General features: G+C 37.2%; 6 protein-coding genes across 6 annotated transcripts; 2 read left to right on the top strand and 4 right to left on the bottom strand.

The window, feature by feature from the left end:
* Nucleotides 1-1375: 1375 nt before the first annotated feature.
* Nucleotides 1376-4157, bottom strand: PCOAH_00034010 (Ethanolaminephosphotransferase; the record flags this gene model as incomplete). The annotated part of the gene is made up of 11 exons (XM_020060195.1): nucleotides 1376-1636; nucleotides 1835-1929; nucleotides 2108-2164; nucleotides 2332-2405; nucleotides 2600-2668; nucleotides 2804-2892; nucleotides 3012-3122; nucleotides 3243-3305; nucleotides 3455-3550; nucleotides 3682-3822; nucleotides 4023-4157. The coding sequence occupies 11 exons, from the start codon at nucleotides 4155-4157 to the stop codon at nucleotides 1376-1378; spliced, it is 1191 nt and encodes a 396-aa protein (XP_019916020.1).
* A 2301-nt stretch (nucleotides 4158-6458) lies between these two features.
* PCOAH_00034000 (Uncharacterized protein) lies at nucleotides 6459-8722 on the top strand (the record flags this gene model as incomplete). Its single annotated transcript, XM_020060194.1, has 8 exons — nucleotides 6459-6476; nucleotides 6842-6944; nucleotides 7084-7165; nucleotides 7294-7493; nucleotides 7707-7959; nucleotides 8079-8153; nucleotides 8246-8334; nucleotides 8502-8722. 8 exons carry the CDS (start codon nucleotides 6459-6461, stop codon nucleotides 8720-8722), a joined length of 1041 nt encoding a protein of 346 aa, XP_019915633.1.
* Nucleotides 8723-9466: 744 nt separating this feature from the next.
* On the bottom strand, nucleotides 9467-10366 carry PCOAH_00033990 (Uncharacterized protein; the record flags this gene model as incomplete). Its single annotated transcript, XM_020060193.1, has 1 exon — nucleotides 9467-10366. The coding sequence occupies one exon, from the start codon at nucleotides 10364-10366 to the stop codon at nucleotides 9467-9469; it is 900 nt and encodes a 299-aa protein (XP_019915707.1).
* Nucleotides 10367-11226: 860 nt separating this feature from the next.
* Nucleotides 11227-13086, bottom strand: PCOAH_00033980 (Uncharacterized protein; the record flags this gene model as incomplete). The annotated part of the gene is made up of 5 exons (XM_020060192.1): nucleotides 11227-11298; nucleotides 11482-11545; nucleotides 11650-11822; nucleotides 11987-12721; nucleotides 12937-13086. The coding sequence occupies 5 exons, from the start codon at nucleotides 13084-13086 to the stop codon at nucleotides 11227-11229; spliced, it is 1194 nt and encodes a 397-aa protein (XP_019915862.1).
* A 1235-nt stretch (nucleotides 13087-14321) lies between these two features.
* PCOAH_00033970 (Uncharacterized protein) lies at nucleotides 14322-16010 on the top strand (the record flags this gene model as incomplete). Its single annotated transcript, XM_020060191.1, has 1 exon — nucleotides 14322-16010. The coding sequence occupies one exon, from the start codon at nucleotides 14322-14324 to the stop codon at nucleotides 16008-16010; it is 1689 nt and encodes a 562-aa protein (XP_019915690.1).
* Nucleotides 16011-16474: 464 nt separating this feature from the next.
* On the bottom strand, nucleotides 16475-18514 carry PCOAH_00033960 (Glu-tRNAGln amidotransferase; the record flags this gene model as incomplete). The annotated part of the gene is made up of 1 exon (XM_020060190.1): nucleotides 16475-18514. One exon carries the CDS (start codon nucleotides 18512-18514, stop codon nucleotides 16475-16477), a length of 2040 nt encoding a protein of 679 aa, XP_019915843.1.
* Nucleotides 18515-18923: the final 409 nt, after the last annotated feature.

Below are 18923 nucleotides of genomic sequence, written 5' to 3'. Positions count from 1 at the left end.
ACTGTCTTGTGCATTTTGCCTCTATATTTTATTATAATTGTTTTCTTTTCTTTTTTTTTTTTTTCGAGCCCTCCTTTTTAATTAAATTACAAATTATAAAACGGTGACACATTGTCATTTACTCTGCATAAATGCACGCACATCTGCACGCGCGTAACGTTACGTCTAATTGTGTGCCACTGCGAGCACTGTTGAGTACGTCTTCCTTATCATTTGAATTCCCACTCTCATGAGAACATATCTACGTTTGTCTTTCATTTCCCCCAATTTTTTTTTTTTTTAACCAACATTGCAATGAAGTTATAGCACTGTCTGGATTGTTCATTGGTATAGCGTAATGTGACTCTCCCGTGAGCAGCTCCTATGTAGTGCGTATCGCACATTGTGTGTTTTACGCCATGTGCCATACGTTATTTATTTTTTTTTTTTTTTTTCCATCTTATTAAAAATTTAAACGATAGAAATAAATAATAGAGCAAACCGAAGCAAACGAATGCACCTATTCATGTGCGTAACGAATTAGCACGCACATGTAGGAGAAGAGGGCCGTTCATTTGGTCAACCTGTTTATGGTACAAGCGCTACTCATACGTTACACACACTGCAGTGTGGCAAAAATGAGTAGCTGGAAAATGCGCTGTTTATAGGGACGACGGCGCTGCCGCTGCACCATGATAAGCTAGCAATTTGCGAAGAATTACCTTCACCGTGCTTGCGGCACAAATTAACACGTCATTTTTTGCGACGGTTTGATAAATATGAGAATTACTGATTCACGACATGATCTTCTTATTTCAAAGGTGAGTTAATGGTGATGTAAAATTTGGATATATACATATATATGCAACGTTTGTGCACATACATATACATACACACATGACATGACATGGTTTGGAGAGCACAACGTACATATATATATATAATAACAATTCATGCGATAACAAATAAAATGCACCAAGTGGAGAAATGAAGCGTCTTTTTTTTAGCAATCACTTTCATTTATTTCGTGAAAATCCATGCGCACATGCACACGCACATACGACATTGGTACAGATACATGTATAAACACTGTAAGGAGACATATTGCTAAATGTAACTATTCCCATTTGTGCCAATTTCAAAAAACACGTAATGTAAAAAAAAAAAAATAAAAAAAAAGGCTGAGATTTAGAAAGGTGTACATTAAAAATTTATATATATTGTATATATATGCATGCATATATGTGCACACATAACGCACTTGTGGATAGGGGATGAAAAAGCCAAAAAGAAAAACGTTAGCAGAGAGCGCACATAAGGTTGGATCATATATCTGTAAAATATGCACGTAAAAAGCTCGTTAATATTGCTCACTGCTGTTTATTGCTATTCATTCTTAAGCCCATTTTGCGCCCATTATTTTTTTCTTCTTGTTGAACAAAAAGGTAATGTTGAGCTCTTTGCAAATGTTTCCTATTATGGTGTAGGCATAATCAAACAAGTAAACAAAGCCAAATACCATCATGTAATATAATATGTATGCTTCGTTAAAAACGGCCATTTTTAAAATGTGGTGGTTAAATCTTCGCTTCATAAATAGCAAAATAATGCAAAGGTAGTAGAAGATGATGGGGATAGGGAAGGAGTCCATTTTGGTCTGCGAGGTGGAGGAAAAAAAAACATATGTCGCACGTGAAGGGGGATTAACCATGAAAGGTAATTTTGGCATATACTGGCTTATTTACTTAGTTGCGTTTTTCTTAGCACAACGTTGAGAGAAATCGTTTCAAATGCTGCACACAGGCACATGTGCGTATATATATACACACTCTCACTGTCCATAAAATAAAATTACCTTTAATACGGTGGACATATTCATGTGCAGGGTGTAGAAGGCCGAGAACAGTGCTATTATTATGTAGCAAATGAGTTCATTCTTGACAGTTAAGGCTGAAAAAAAAAAAAAGGAACAAACGCGCGGTTATCAGTTTTGTGCAACAGAGTATGGTAAATTCTTAAAAACTAAATTTAAAACTCTGTTAATTTTCGCTATAAAAAGGTGGCCTTCTTTGCTCCACATTTTTCCGATTGCTCTTTCCCCTTTCATTGTTTTCATTTCGCTTCTTACTTGTATGGTAAAAGTAGTACTGCAAGAGCATAAAGATGTAGAAGAACACCAATTGGACTGCAAAAAAGGGAAAAAAGGGAAAAAAGGGAAAAAAGGGGAAAAAATGAGGGCGAGGGAAATTTCAATATTTTTAAAACAAAATGGTGGGATTCGTTACAACGCATTCACATGTAACTCATATGTTGCGTAATCAGAAGCTGTGCGCTTCGCTGATTGGAACTCACTTGTGGCTTCTTTTCTCTTTTTCTTAGCCGTCTGCAATCCCATGTAAGTGCTTCTTGCGATGGTGAGGATAAGGCTGAGAGGAAAAAAAAAAAAAAAAAAAGTAAACAATTTGTAAAAGTTGGCAAACTCGCGCCAAATTTCCACACAACCCGCAGGGGGCTCTCTCGGCGGACGCTCATATTCGGGAAGCATGCATGGGCACTCGTTCTTATTTTCACAAATTGTTAGCTAATCAAAAGGGGCACATTTTTCTCATTTTTTCCTTACAAAAAGAACACTGGGATAACAATAAGGTGGTTGAGCTTTATGCTTAAGACAGCTTTTCCGAAAAGCGAGCTGAATAGGAAAAAACAAAGGAAAAAAGAAATGTGGTATAATATATAAAAGTTGTTTAACGCAAATTATGCAACTTTCTGATTAAGCAGGTACGAATTTTTCTTTTCCTTTTCCCCCCATTTTTTATGTCCGAACCGAAGGCTTCCTGGTAATAAATCTTTCAGTGTTGTCTTGTCAAATAGTGCCGCTCCTTTTAATCCGCGAAGAATGCACACCGTTATGACCTTCAAAAGGGAAGTAAAATTGGCAATAAAGCAAATGTATGTAAATATGCAAAACGGGTGAATGGAGATAAAAGGTCTGTCTCTCTCTTATTTCTTTGTTATTTTTTTCCTCCTTTTACCATAACATGGGATTCTGTGAGACCCATGGAGCCCATGGACGTGTTGTACACTTTCGTATAATTCTCCATCCAAGAAAACATGAATGTCTGTAATTGGACTGCTGACAATAGCTGCAAATGATAGAAATGGGGGAAATAAAAAGGTAGACATGTATTTCTGCTTCCACATGCGTTTTTCTCTTTCTATTTTTTATATTCGTCCTATATATCTTAATCCAATTTAATATTTACTAAAAAGAAAAGTAATCCCTTTGGAATGCTCGCTCCTTTTCCGGCAATGAAAATGAACAACGACTGAAGGGGGAAAAAAAGATATCAAAATGATTAGTTAGGGGTAATGAATTAAGCGATAAAAATGTAATAAAATTAGTAGGTAACAAGACACAACCTAATTGGCAATATACAACCGTGGTGTCCAATCATTAGACGGGGGAGGCGCATACCGATGTTATGGAGTCACATCCATGGTCAAACAGCTGCCCAAGCGGGGAACTCGTGTTTGTTCTTCTTGCTTGTTTTCCGTCCAGCGCATCGAATGTCTACAGGGAAAGGAAAAAGGGGGCGCAAATTTAGCCATGTATGGGAGCATGGTTGGGGAACGAAAATGGGTCCATCGCTCTGCAGCAAATATGGACCCACTGCTGTCCTGCAGAAATGGATAGAGTCTTACTTGGTAAAGGAACAAAAAGAACGCTATGTACAAGTATATGTAATCATTTTTCTTGTTGGACAGGTCAAAAAGGTACAGGAGAAAAAACGCCACCGTGGAGCATAAGAATCCTAGGAGTGTCAAAAAGTTAGCTGTTACGGACTAAAAAGGAAGGGGGGGCGAGCGAGCAAGACGATGAAATGAAAATGTACGAAATTGCTCATATTGGAAGTATGGTTAAAAATAAATGAATGGGGGGTAACCATATAATAGTTACTACATCAAAGAACAAACGCAAATACAACGAACGAGTGGATAGTGAATCAATCTGGAAGGCGGAGGGGCTGGGGAGTTTGCATTACCTTGGGGACCAGCTTGATGCAGAGATTCCAGTAAGCGTCAAAAATGTTATCGAGTAGCGAATGTCCACCACTCTTATACACATACGATTTACAGTTAGCGTAAACGCTCTTATTTAAATTCAAAAAGATCCCCATCTTGACCAACACGCGAACGAGATAAACAAATATTTAAAAATATATAAGTAACGTTTATATATAATTATTGTACAGAAAAATGAAAAAGTAAAATATGGCAAAATGTCATGTCACTCGAAAATGGTAACATGTAAATTTGTCATTTTTTTCATTAAAACATGAAAAACCTTTATAAAAAGGAAAAAAGAACAATTTAGGACTTATTTATTAAATTTTATTTTTACTCTCATAATTTTTTTCTAATCATTTTATTAAAATATTTTAGCTATGTTTGTATTTTTAAAAAATTTGTTCGACCTAAATTTTTTTTTTTTTTTTTTTTTTTTTTTTTTTTTTTTTTAACCTTCAATGGTTATATTTAAATAAAAAATAACCGGTGTCAATAAAGCGCGAACATGAAAAAAAATGGCTAAGCGTTTAAAGAAAAAGCGAATTTGAACGGCGCCGTATAAAACAAAAATTATTATGTAAAGGATTAAAAAAAAAAAATAGGCACAGAATTTGCGCATAACTTGCGTTTAGCGTTTTCAATATATAATGGTACATTTTATATGCATATATAAGCAAATAATATTATATGCATTACATACGCATAATATATATATATATACGCGTGCTATATACGAGCACTTGTGCGCGTACGCGCGCTAAAAGCACCTTTATCAAATTACTAGCGAAATTTTTAGAAGAGTAAATTTCAGTGAATCATATCTAGCAGAAATAAAATGCTTCTTTGTTTGACTACCTGCGGCGCGTATATTAATGAGAACACGTTTTTTGGCATCCCAATTGTGGCAAAAAATTTCAAGGACTCCTTTTCATATAGCATATATTGTGCTTCACCACGAATGTTAACATGTTTTACCTTTTTTTCTTTTTTCTTTTTTTTTTATTTAAAAAATATATATATATATATGTATATATGCTGAACTTTCCAAGATGAACAGAAGGAGCAATTCGTCATGAAGCGTATGTTCTGTACCTAAAGAGCCCATACGTACGTACGTACTCGCGCGTAGAACTGCCAAAGGCGGAATGAAAGTGATATATCACAGGATCTCAACGAATTGCAAAGCGGGATAACCCCTTTTGGCATATTAACCTCAAGAACGCGTATAAATATATGTATATTTCATTTCATTCCGTTTCATTTTTTTCAAATACCTACCCTTTTTGTTTTTATGGGAGAGAGGCACAACTGAACAGGATTTACCCTAAAACTGAAATTTCTCCCACTACGTTTTTGAAAAAAAGAATATGGTTCATATGGCATCTTTCGCACAAGTAAAATACGATAGGGGTTCGTTTGGGCCCATTTGGTGGTAAATTTCTGCGTCCCAGGTTGAACTGAGAATTTGCCATTTATTCCTTTTTCCTTTCTTTACTTCCTCTTTGGTTTTTTTTACGTCCTTTCCCTTTTCACCTCTGCAGCCAATTTTTACCTCTATCGATCACCTAAGGTGCTCATCTCACCTCTTCAGTTAATATAACCCGTCTGTGGGGGTACAATCCTCCTCGCCTTGTCATTAAACTCGGAAGGCCGGAAAAAATGAATATGCAGTTCTGTTTCCTTCTATTCGTCCGGCTGTATTAATATTTAAGCTTTCAAAGAATTACTCCTAAGTCATCGCAAAATTGTGAAAAAAAATCTGTTCCATTCCCTGTCTGGAATGTTTCGTGGCGCTGTCACCCAACAGTACGAAACTAACAATCATGTTTGGTAACCTTCTCATAGGTTTATTTATTAATTTTTTTTTTTTACATGCAAGAACAAAAAAAAGAAAAAAATGCGAACTGTTTGTGAAGGGACCTACAGAATGTACCTTAAATGAACATTAACGTTGTTCTTTTCTTTTTTTCCATTTGTTCGCTCATTGTGTCCGATTTCTGCCCCAGTTTGATTCCTTTTTCTGTGCGTGTGCGCATGTCATATAGTAAAAAAAAACAGGACAAACGCCTTAACTTGTGTGGTACGCAAAAAAAAAAAAAATACATATATATATACATACAGTGCGCTAACTTTGCAAGGCAGGTCTCACTAGGTACAACGCATTTCACTCGCACTGTTCATATGTGTATATAGGTAGACATATATTTCTTCCAGTTCTGCTTTACCATGCTTTATTTTTTTAATTTTTTTCCGTTTATTTATTTATGCTATTTTTACTCTCTACTTCAATCATGGGGATGAAAAACATATTCCATTTTTGCATTCCCCCTTCACTGTTCATTTATCCTTTCCCGTGCAAAAAACTGAAAAGCTTTTCAAAATAAAGGTCTACAGGCCCAAGCTGTTTTAAAATGCATTATGAGGAATTGGTATGTAAACAGGAACATTTGAAAAAATGTGCATATGGCACGTATGCAACTTCCGAAGGGAAGAAAAGGAACGCCCGCGTGAAATTTATCACATTGCTCGTTATGTTCCTTTTTAGTAGTTCTGTGTTAAGTCCATACATATATCGAGTGATTACTAAATGTTAACAAATGTGTTTGAAAAAAAAAAAAAAAGGATAAACCTTGTAATAAACAAACCATTCTACATATATAAAATGAAACCTATGTGTCGTCTTTTTTTTTTTCTTTTTTATGCGGTCTAAAAATTGCTTAATCGCGCGTTCGCTCCTTAGCCTATTCTTTAAGTCGCTTCCTTACGTGCGCGAAAACTTCCCTGCATAATGTAGACAAACGACTACTGCGAAGAAGACTCAAAAAATGTAGAGAGGATTTCCCTTGCGGGATGTATGCGTCTGATGTACTGCTTATCCTCTATAACATTTCTGATTGGTAATTTTTCACATTCCCTCATAAACTAGTGGATAAACAACACTCCCCTAGGGGGTGGACAGGGTTCCCCGCGTTTTAACTCTAAGGCGTGCTGTTGCTGCTTTATTTTATTATATCTATTTTTTATCATTATTTATAGTTTTTTCTTGTGCCACCATCGGAAAAAATGGAATCGTCTGCTTACTTCTGTCCTTTTCCCCCAGTTGTGTTTACCTATACTTGTAAGAAAAAAATATCCCACGGCATTTCTCCCACATTTGGATTTCCCGAGAGCCACATCTTACTCCTCACGTGTAAAATGCGAACATATAAACATATTGCACTTTTTTTCATTTTTCCATCCACGCAGATTTGGAAGACAAATAAAAAGAAGGATAAAAATTGTGCACGCTGTCGAAATGATACTGTACGGAGCTGTACTGTCCGTTTTTCTGGCCGGAAACTTAGAATATATCTTTTCTTTATTTTTTTTTCATTTTTGTTCCATATGTTTTGTGAAAGACGTTAGAGAGATTCTTCTTTTTGTGTGTTCAGTGGTGGTATTTTTTTGTAAGGCGAAGAAAAAAAAAAAAAATTAGCGCACAGAATTTGAATAGCATATAGGAAAAAATGAAAAGTTCACCGGCATTGGCTCGTTTAAGCGTATAACTGTGCTACCTTCACTCACTAGCAAAGAAGCGACCACCCCTTAAGCATAAAAATATAAACGTATAATATCAATACGCTTATATGCACTTGTGCGTACGAACACCCAACCCGCAGACTTCTTCCTGGTAGTGGCCTACGTGGAGGAAGTATCTAAAGTTCTTCCAATGGCTTTTGTTCAAATGAATGAAAAAAAAAACAAAAATGGATATGTAGAATTACCTCTCGTTGACAGCACGAGCTTCTTAAATCAGGGGGGACATGAAGCAGACCATGAAGAGAAGAAAGACACCGGCGTGGATAAATTCAGATACATTTACGCAAATGACATACTGGAATATATGTTCTTTTCCTTGTGCTCATCCGCCGGGTTATTCCTTCACCTTTATTAGAAATTGCCAACTGATTCTGCTGCCCATCTTTGTTAAAATGTATGTTGAGTGGTCCACGTTTTACCCCCTTCCTCATGAATATTCCCCCATTTATCAGATTTTCGAGCACCGAAAACTTACTTTATGCTGCCCAGGCGACAAGGCAGAACTTCTTATCGATAATTGTGTTAAGGTAAGACGACTATGCCCCCATGTGTAGGCTATCCTGTTACTTTTACCATTCCTGATCGTTCATTATTACTTTTTTTTACTCTTTTTATGTAGAAATTTGATCTGCGTGCTGTTTCACATGAGCTGTTCCGGAGTAGCATCTTACAATATTGCCTCAAGAGTGAATCACAAAAGCATGAACGGTAAAAAAAAAAAAAAGGAGAAAAACAGCTAGCACTTTTACAACGTGCAGAGTACATCTCCTGAAAAAACTGCTTCCTGCATGTTACAGTCACGTGTGCGTGGAAATGAAGAGGGTGTAATGGCGTCTCTATTTCTCATTCCTTTTCTCCCAATTGCATATTTACAGGTTGTGTTGCAAACTTGCTGAGCGTCCTGGGCTGCCTGCTCTCTCCTTCCCTCTTCCACGCATTGTATGACTATTCTATATTTTTCAGTTCGTTAAGTATACCCACGTACCAGGCTTCCTTTTTGACCCTGTTGTTTCTTTATTGCTTCTTCTGCATGCTGCTCATATTTTCCGTTCTTGTGAGGCGCTCCGCAAAAGGGGGAGGTGAACCGTACGCATAAATGATAGTAACTACACAAGTGTGTACCCAATTACACAGGTGCACATCTGCAATGGTGCGTGTCCCACCGTCAGCACTCACCACATTGCCCTTTCTGCGCTATTTGTCTTTTTATATTTTTTCGTCATCTCATAATTAAAAAAACTACAACCCGGGATTTTTTTGCATCTGTTTTTTCAAGAAAGAGACTACTACCAATTGGGAAATGTGTCATTCGTGAGAACAACATTTTGTTAATTATTCATTTTCTTCCCATTTGGGATGACAAAAAATTCGCTCAAGGTGGAAAAAAAAAATAAAAAGCTTCATCGAATGCGTTGAGCACTTCTTCAAATCGTGCCGCGAAGGAGTTATACCTTAGCGTGCAGGATAAGAAGTTTCCAATGTGCAGTGGAATCATGCGGGGTGAAGACTCTCCCAGACACACATTTTATTTTATTATCAACCCTGCGCGAAGAATCAGGGCTGCATGCAAAAAAATATACACAATGAAAGTTCTACTGCGTGAATAAACAAACTACTGTGACGGTGCAGAGGACGTTACGTAAATGTGGCCCTTCTGCGTGCGAGAGGAATACACACGTAACGAAGAACATCACTGGATGCAGAACGTAAGGGAAAAAAACGCCAAAAAAAAAAAAAAAAGGTATCCCCAAATGGGGCAAATGAACATACAGACAGGTTAGGAGGCCAGAAAACCCTACAGATTAGATGAAATATCCCCACTTGGAACCCCCGCTGCGACTTACAAATCTAGACTCAGATCGGTAATGACGATAAGCACCTTCCAATTCCCAGAAGATTCGAACTGCCCCAGTTTTAAAGCAAACCAACATTTGTTATAAGGAACGATAATTTTAAATATGCCAACATCGTCTTTATTATTTCTGCATTCGTTGAGGATATTTAAAGCTTTTGTCAAAGTTTTAATATATATAACTTTTTTCAAATTAAATTTCCGATTATTTTGATCCTTTTCCTGTTTGGCTTGCTTGTCCATAAAATCTTTCAATACGTAATTATTTTTCAGCGTCGTTACATTCTTCGTGGTTATTGAGTCCAGCAAAAAAACAACATCACAATGTTTGTTGGAAATATTGAAATTTAGTTCCACTTTGTCTGCCTGAAATTTCGAGTAGGTATTCAAAATTTTGCAGCATTTTTTTAACTTGCAATTTATGGAGAAGGCATTTTTATTCACCTTCACATTTGGAAAGGCAGTAAGCGAGGGGTTAATAAGTTCTATTCCACACTCAAATTTCTTTAAGGCGTCTGTCACGCTGCACTGATGCTTGAACAGCAAAATGCATATTCCATTTTTGTCAAATAAATCAATGGTTATTTTTGTACTCTTTGAAACGTTCTTAAAAATGTCATATATTTGGAAAATATAAACGAGGATGATAATTTGATTGTCCGTGGCGCTTTTTAAAATAAAATTGTCGTAAAATAAATCTTCCATGCTAATCTTTATAAATATTTCCACGTGATTCTTTTCGTTTCCAAATATGTACAGATATTTTTCCGAGAATTTGAAACACAGGAAGGAGTTTTCCACGGCAAAGGACGAGAAGTCCTTCAGCCCCTTCAAAATGTGCGAAAAGTCGTCTATACCATCTGGCTTAAACTCCGCATGGAGCTTCATTGCGCAGAAAGGGTGGAAAGAAAAAGTGACTGAAGTGAGCAAACAATGGGGTAGGGAAATAGAGCACACACATGAGGATGTTCCTTAATGCGTCCCCCTTTAACTGTTACACTTTGCAACTATTTGTAAAATATCAGATGTGTTATTCTGCGCATTGGGGAAGTTCATTTTAATTTGTGTGTCTCGTGGGAGATGCCTATGTTGCGCTTTCCCCTGTTTCGAATTTCACCCTTCTATGCACCGGCTCACACGTATATGTATATCCAATGGCGTGTATCGACATGCGTACGATGATGTGGGCGTTCCTTTCGATGTTGCGGTGTGCTACTGTGCAACCCTTCGCCGGTGTTCTTTGCGCAGGCTCATTTTCCTTTCCCTTGACATGCTTTCTACAAAATTGCAATGTTTCTGTGGGGCTGGCACTCTTCGTTTGCGTTCCGTTGCTCGTTAGCTTGAGGCGTTTGGTTGCCAAATTTTTTTAGCATTCCCATTCTGTTTGGTCCTCACGGGGATACCCTCAAGAAGTTTCTTATGCGGCAACTAATCTGTTCGTTAATTTTTTTTTAACAGCGGACCGTTCACCGAAGTTGCGACGGAAAATTGAAATGAAGCGATGGTGTATTTTCACGCACGCATGGGCGCGTGCACACCGGCTGCATTTCCACACTTCCTCGCAATAATACGCGCACGTCGGTTTCGTTTTAAGTGTATCTCCTTGGAAAATTAAAAAAAAATATATATCTTTCTTTTACCCATTTTTTTGATAATCTTCCACAAAAAAAAAATAAACATGTGGAAAAAAAAAAAATAATAAATCCCTTTTTGGCGCTATTACATTTTCACTGCATTGATTAGACATATCACGCTTTGTTCTTTTTTTTTAAGTGTTCCTCTTCCAAGCTCATTAGTTGGCTCTTCCAATATTCGCGTTCCTGGCGTGTGGGGGGAAATTGTTACACATGGTTAAGCGGTGCTATCAGTGGCTACGGCACTGTCGTAGCTATAGCACGCAGACACATTCACCATCGGGTAAAAGAACAAACACGAATATGCTGAACGAAGTGGCAACTCCACAAAAGCAGAAACATGTCACACCCCCTACGTAATAACCTTACCTGTTTTAGCTTTTCAATTTTCTTCCTCAAATTTAGCAGTATCGCCACGTCGGTTCGTAAAATGCTGCATTTGGGAAGGAACAACACGGAAAAGAGCAAAAGTGAATTTAACATGCAATGAAGAAAAAGGCAATTATACAAAATCGAATATTTTAGATGCAGTTGTACCCATATAGGAAGCAGATGTTTTCCGTGTAGATTGTCGGCTTGTCTATTTCGTTATCCTTTAAATAGGTGTCTACTTTGTCAAAGTAGGAAATATCTATTTTAAGCTTTTGAAAGAAGTGTCTAGCGCTGTATATATATTTTTCTTCCTTGTCATCCTCGGGCAATTTGTTTATCTGTCATGAGGGGGAAAGCATGATGGAGGTGGTATAAAAAAGGGGCATATTTGAACTGGCATATAACATATATATCGGAATAATAACTTAGGAGGATGTTATTTGCCATTTCATTGTTCTTTAATCGGCGCATCGCCTTGGTTGCGCTGGTTTCTCTGCCATACCGGTACTATCTCCTCCGTGGTTAGCTCAAACTTCTTTTTCAATTTTTTCATATCCGAAGCCTTCTTCATTTCCTGCTTAATTTTATTTTCAAATTTTTTAATATTTTCCATGGTCATTTCTTCCAACATGACGTCCTTTTTCGATACTGTATAAGTTTTGTGAATGAGATTTTTCCTTTCGATGTCCGCCTCTATATTGTAGTTGAATTTTACGAGTGGATGCTTCGCTTTTGTTTCTTTTAACTTAAGGATGTCACTATTATTTTTTACACTTTTCGCTTCTTCTAATTTAATTTTTTGATCAAACAGATCTTCAATAACTTTCTTAGACACGCTATAAAATCGGTCCTTTATTTCTTCGATGGTTCTTTTGTATTTTCCATCATATACGTCATGCACAATGACGAAGTGGCATTCATATTTTTCACACAGTTTGAATAAATAGTCCGTTTCTTCCTTTGTCCATTTTGGATTCATGTTTTTTATTTCTTTTTCGTAGAGTTCATCTGTGTACTTTATGACGTTTATTTTTTTATTAAACCTTTCAAAGGTGTAATCGTCCTCCACTTTGTTTTCGTCAAACGCGCTTCTATCAGATCGATCAGCTATCTGACCCTTATCACCTTTGTCATTTTTGTATCCAATTTTTTTCCACTTTTTTAGGATCAAATCGTCTTTTCTGCATTTGTTCCTGAAGTTTACTAGTCTCCAGATGCTCACATTTTTGTTACTGAACTGAAGGGGGGGTAACGAAAATACGAACAAAAAATTGTTTTATTTATTGCCATTTTGGGAGATGCGTTTGCTTTATTTTTGTGGGGAGACACGTGAGGACATAACCACGAATTAGTCCATGTCACGCTTCTTCAACCGACGTAAACATTCGAAATATGAGAAACGTGTAAAGCGCATGATCATACGATTACACACTTATACGTGTAGGTCATTACGTTTATCGTTTTTGACGAGGTGGGGAGCGAAAACAAGTTGTCGTTTTCCTTCAGGAAATTTAGTTCCTGTTTGCTCTTCTTCTCCTTCTGCTTCTTCTTGTTCTTTATTTTATCAATGTTGATACCGAGCATGTCATATATTTGACTCATTTTGGAACATGCGATTTGGAAGAAACTTAAGAAGGGGAGTATTCACAGCAATTGACAGAAGGATACGGCTCATTTCTACTTGATGTGCAGTGAGCACTGGTAAATTCTTATTATATAAACAAAAAAAAAAAGAATAAAAAGGACGCACAACGGAGATAAGCGGAAAAGGCTACCAAATGGGGAACTCAAAGGAGCTTCCACAATATGGAAACGAAAAAAAAAAAAAAAAAGGGAAAAGCAGAACTGCAAGCGCAAATTTTAGAAGATATAAAACCATGTACTAAAAAAAATGACAGTCTAGATAGTTGCACGTACTTATAAATGTATGACGCACATGTGTAGTCAGAACGACTAGAGCGATGGTCTACGCATCTGCCATTCTGGGCTTTCAGTCCTACTTTTCTACTCTTTACAATTTTCACTTGAAAAAAGGCGTATTTCCTGTGCACTCAGGACAGGTATCACAAGCGCATCGTTATTTAAATTCACATAGGCGCATTCGTATAACTGCGTGTATGTGCATAACCCGCACTCTGTACCATGTGTGGCGAGGGTGTATGTCGCACATGCCCTCGGGGATTTTCCTTCAAATGAATGTACTGTTACACAAGCGCTTGTGGTTCAAAATGGGCAAAAAGAAAAAAAAACGGCAAAAAAGAACAGCAAAAAAAAAGGTAAAGTAGAACAGCAAAAAAAGAACAAAATTAATAAGTTAGCCCATTTATTAATACTAAGTACCGGTAACTACAATTACTGCGAAAAGTATACAAAGCTGCGATAGGTGAGTATTCCTTGATCGCACTTTTCCAAGGGAAAACGTTTTTCCTAGGCTACCCCCACATTATTGAAAAGAAAAAGGGCTATACATGTAAGCATGCACGTTGGTACTTTTTATTTATCTGATTAGTAGATAGTAACGTGCATTCTTCAAAGCGCAAGCAAATCTTCGCATTTGCGCCCCCCTAAAGGTTCCTTTTTTTTGAGTTCCATTTCTCGGCTTGGCTTCCCAAAAAAAAAAAAAAAATGCACAAGATAAATTTTTACAAATGCAACAGAAAAAAAAAAAAAAAAAAAAAAAAAGGAGAGAGCGGGCACAACTTTATATAACACAACCATGGCGCTTTGAAGATGGAAGAAATGTGAAGAGCAGGAAAAGGTGCAGAAAAATAAAACATCAAATTAGTGAAAGATTAACAAAATGAAATAAACGCAGGGAAGCAAAGTAACATCATGGGATGACGCCCACATTTTGGCTGATCATCCTTTTGATGATTTCATTAAAGAAACATCCTGTTTGGTGTGAAAAAAAAAAATTCTCATTTTTCTTAAGTGAAGTAATAAATAAATACAACAGCAGCAATGGAAGAAGTGAGCGGAATAACAACACGTCTTATTCTACGCGATCAAGTTTTTTGAGAGAACAAAAAAAAAAAAAAAAAAATTTTATTCAAAATGGGAGACGTTTATCTCTAAACAGTAAGACGCCAAGTGTATTATGCGAATTTAATGTAGACGCAGAGAAGAAGATATATTTTCAGAACTTATTTAACTTCAGTTTGATAGACTTACTAAACATCTTTAAGCTTCTACTGCAGCTGAGGAAGGTAACTTTATACAAGCATAATGACAACATATCATTTACCGTGAGGGGAATGAAAAAGGGAGACAACTCTTATAAAAGCACAATTCGCACTTATCTGCTATTTTTAAAAAAATATTTATCGAGAAATGAGCATGGGGAAGACGAACTTTTAGAGTTGTTTAGACGTCTCCAATTTGAGAAGCAAACGGAAAAGCAAATCGACGTTAGAACAAGTTATGGTGGAACGGGTAGTGAAGACATTCCCACCGATGGTTATGCTGGAAAGGGGGCAGAAGCATACCCCACGTGGGGGTTGGACAAAAAACAATGGACCCTTATGTACATTTTAAAAAAAATTATGCGCAAGCTGAATGTTGACATAAGGCAAAAAGGATACATAAACAATGTGCGCGATAAATCATTCCTATTTAAATTTCTTGTAAACAAAAAAAAATTTCGCATTTTATCATTTTATAAGAAAATAAAAGGGGTGTACTACTTGTGCCGAAATGTTATGTACGTGCAGGTAAACAGCCACCTGCAGAAAGACATAGCAGTAATGAACCTCGTATCGGCGAATAAATCATTCTTAGAAATTGGGAAAAGCAAAATAGCAGTTGATCCTTTTTACATAAAATATTATTATAAGTATCATCTGAATAAGTTGCTCCGCTTATCTGAACAGTTGTTCTTCACGGGGGGTAAACTTATCGACCAGGGGAATTTAATACATCTTTCAAAAATAGAAATGTGTACTGGAAAAAGTGAGGAACGGGGTCAAGATGAGCTTTCTTCGCAGGAGAACATCCCCATTTGGAGTCATCAGACTATCCCAAGTGAAGCAAATAATAAAGATAGCTCAAAGAATGACCGAATGGCACGTTTGAAAAAGGACGGCATAAACATTAAGGTGATCAACGTGTACCTGAATGGGAAATTCTCCTCCACGTTACCACTCGTCCTAACATACAACATAAATAAAGATATTTTTTACTTAAACGAATTGTTATACCTCGATGGAAGCAAGTATGACGTCAGGAGCATACTCACACGAAGGGAGATTTATTTTAATAATTTATCCTTTTTTCAGTCGAAAAATTTCAGCTACCTGAACAATGAGAATATTATCCTAAATAGTGACAAACTTCATTTCGACTTAAATTATGTTCTTCTGTTTTACCACTTATATTTCAATGAGCGGGAAAAATTGTGCATCCGTCCGCATATAAATCCGACCTTTTATTTTTACCCCCGCGGAGGTAGTAAGAAAGGGGCGAATCAAAAAAGGGTGGAGAGGATTGTATACCGGGCTGATAAGAATGTCCTTAATTTCGTCTTTTGAAATTTTCGCACGAGAGGAGTGGTGGATCGGTGCGCCATTCTGCCATCCAATTAGTGCAGCATGATATAAGCAAGGGGTGTCTACCACTTTATTATGATTATTTTTGTCCCTATGTGATACTACTCACGTTTGAAGAAAGAAAACTACCCATTTTTTGAATTTCCTCTTTTCACACATACATGTTATTTACAACAACAACAAAAAAAATAAATTAAACAAAAAGATTGAGTTTGTAACTAGATAAACAAATGGTGGGTTAATACTTACCCACGGGTGTGGCCCCTCCTATGCACGCACGTGCTAATGAGATGTCGCCGTTTGTTCTGCCACACTTGCACCCATTCGTTCGCATAAATGGGTCCAAGCAAGACCAATTTTTGAAACAAAAAAAAGGGAAAAAATGAAAAAAGGGATGATGCTTGGTGATGTCCGCAGTGACTTGAACGGTGTGGAAAAAAAAACCCTCATGTCAATCTCCTTACGTAATCGTCAATGAATGCGCTCACCGACTTGTAGTTGACGTGCACCTGCGAACCACGTTGACTCATTTGGCCCTTCAAAAGTCCCATAATTCTGTTCTTAAAGTTTTGCTCATTGAGGACATTTTTTTCCCCATCGATTTTTAAATGCTGTATATTATCGTCAATGAGTTTTTTCAAATCCTGCTCCATTTCTGCAACGTCCACGTTTTTAAATGTTTCGAGGAGGAGCTCATTTTCGAATCCTACATCCACATAGTTAAAGAGGAACGCCTTCAAGGAGGTGTTGTCTAAGTTGTTCTTCATAGCATAGTTAATGAGGAAGCAAAAGTTTTTCGGCTTTATTAAGATATTTTTGGAAAGCATATTTTTCTTTTTAATCACGTCGAGGAGTATATTAACTATAAAATTGGACACATATTTTTCTTCCTCAAATTTTAGGCATTCATTAAAATAGTTATATAAAAAGGGATCATTCAGGAAGACATGAAAATATTGCTTGGACCAATTGTACTTCACTTCATCCTCGTATATTTTTATTTTATAATTAACATAAAATTTTAGCAGCTTTATAACATGTTTGCTGAGCTTATATTGGGGGATGTTCCTTTCGTGCACATAATTGTATACTTCCTTTTTCCTGACAACGTAATGCGTACTGTCTAGGTAGCTTTTCGTATACATTTCGTTTGACATGGATTGGTGGCTTCTTTCTGTTCCCTCTGTGATAATTCGATTAATAAAATTTTTCTTCTCCTGCTCTATGCAACTCTTAATTTTTCTGAAGCTGTTAACATTTTTTATTTCAACTCTGCTGTACTTCACATTGTCGTATTCAAAAGATATGTTAATGTCCGACCTGATATTTTCCTTGTTCCCCACGCATACTCCAAGGAGGCACACTTTATTTTTTATCTCCTTCAGTAGGTTAATGCACTCTTCTGCGTTCATGTAGTCATCTTCGACGACGATTTCGGCTAGGGGGATGCCGCACCGGTTATAATCTAGTAATATTTTCTTGTTCAAATTATTTACTTCGTCATTGCTGTTTGATGGCTGGTCTGTTCGGTTACACCTATGAGAGACCAGTTTGTCACTGTCCCTGGTGGACCATTCAACATTTATGTCCCCATTATCCTCTTCCCTTTTGTCATTACCATTGTTAAGGTTCAGAATGTCACTGTCCTCCATAAATGTAGTTCCTTTCCCATCATTGCTACCTTCGCAGGGGGTATCCCCCCGATCGGGCATATCCACATTTCGCGGAAGGAAGAAACACTTGCTCGTGTCTTCCTCTAGGTGGACGCTCTTTATGCGAACATTCTTTCCCTGCACAGAAATGTTACCGTCCAAACCAATGGGCGTTTCCTTTTGCGTAATCTGATAACCTTTAGGCAAGTCATAATAATTATAAATTTTTCTATCAAAGGTAATAATATTGTTTATGTTGCAATTAAGAATAATGCTAATTAGGTATGTGAACAAGACAGCCGTGCTGTTCAGTAAGCTTAGGGAGCCCACCTCGCCTACACACCTGTTGCATATGTGTTTGTTTGGCCTATTAATGGTATACATAGGATCTTCACTAATATACCGTTTCGTCTCTGCGGAAATGACCCCCCCTAGCCAATTCAAATCTGCTGCCTCATTTCCTGTCTTCAAAATGTTGTCCTTTAAAAAATTGCACAAATCGATATAATTCCTTTCATACGTTTTATCATTATGTGAAGAAGCGACATTAAAACAGTTACAGAAGGCTTTATATTTTGTGCTCAGCTGCACGTGGACTTCCACCCCAATTCTGCATTTTACTTTCCTTTCGATATCAGCATAATTGGCTATACCGTCAATGCCGCTTGTTTGGTTCTTGGCAACGCTAATTCTAATTCCTCTGCGCCTTCTTGTTTCCCCCTTATTACGGAACAGGGATTCCCCCGGGTGGGTTAGGCGGGTTAGTTTGTAACAAGTGAATATCTCGGTTGAAATGAAAATGAGAACGTAGGGGAAAAAGGAACGAACGTTCATTATACGTTTATATATATATTTGTGTAGTCACATGTGCGTATAAACCAGGTGTGCTGTTTTCCCTTCTTCCTGCTTATGCAGTGGGTAATCGCTTTTACAGGGGAGGTATCGAATGGTTAAGCCGCGCTGCTATATATGTACGGGTGGGATGCGCGCATCTGCTTGATCGTTCTTTTCACCTCATTGTGTGCCTCCCGTGTGTCAGCTTGTCATTGCCATAGCGGTATAGTGTTTCCTCTCACCGATTTGTTATTAAAAAAGGGTGAGGGGATAATCCGATTTGTTCACAATTTGGGCTACACAACTATTGCGGAAGCACTTCTTCCTTACATGTGCGTATACAACTTGCATAGAAAGGTGCGCTTGGCAATAATCAGATCTGCTGGTGCATCACCTGTTTTGCATCCTT

Source organism: Plasmodium coatneyi, chromosome 11 (assembly GCF_001680005.1).
Source record: "Plasmodium coatneyi strain Hackeri chromosome 11, complete sequence".
NCBI lineage: Eukaryota > Apicomplexa > Aconoidasida > Haemosporida > Plasmodiidae > Plasmodium > Plasmodium coatneyi.
The sequence above is the reverse complement of the archived record's forward strand: the minus strand, read 5'-3'. Positions and strand labels throughout refer to the sequence as shown.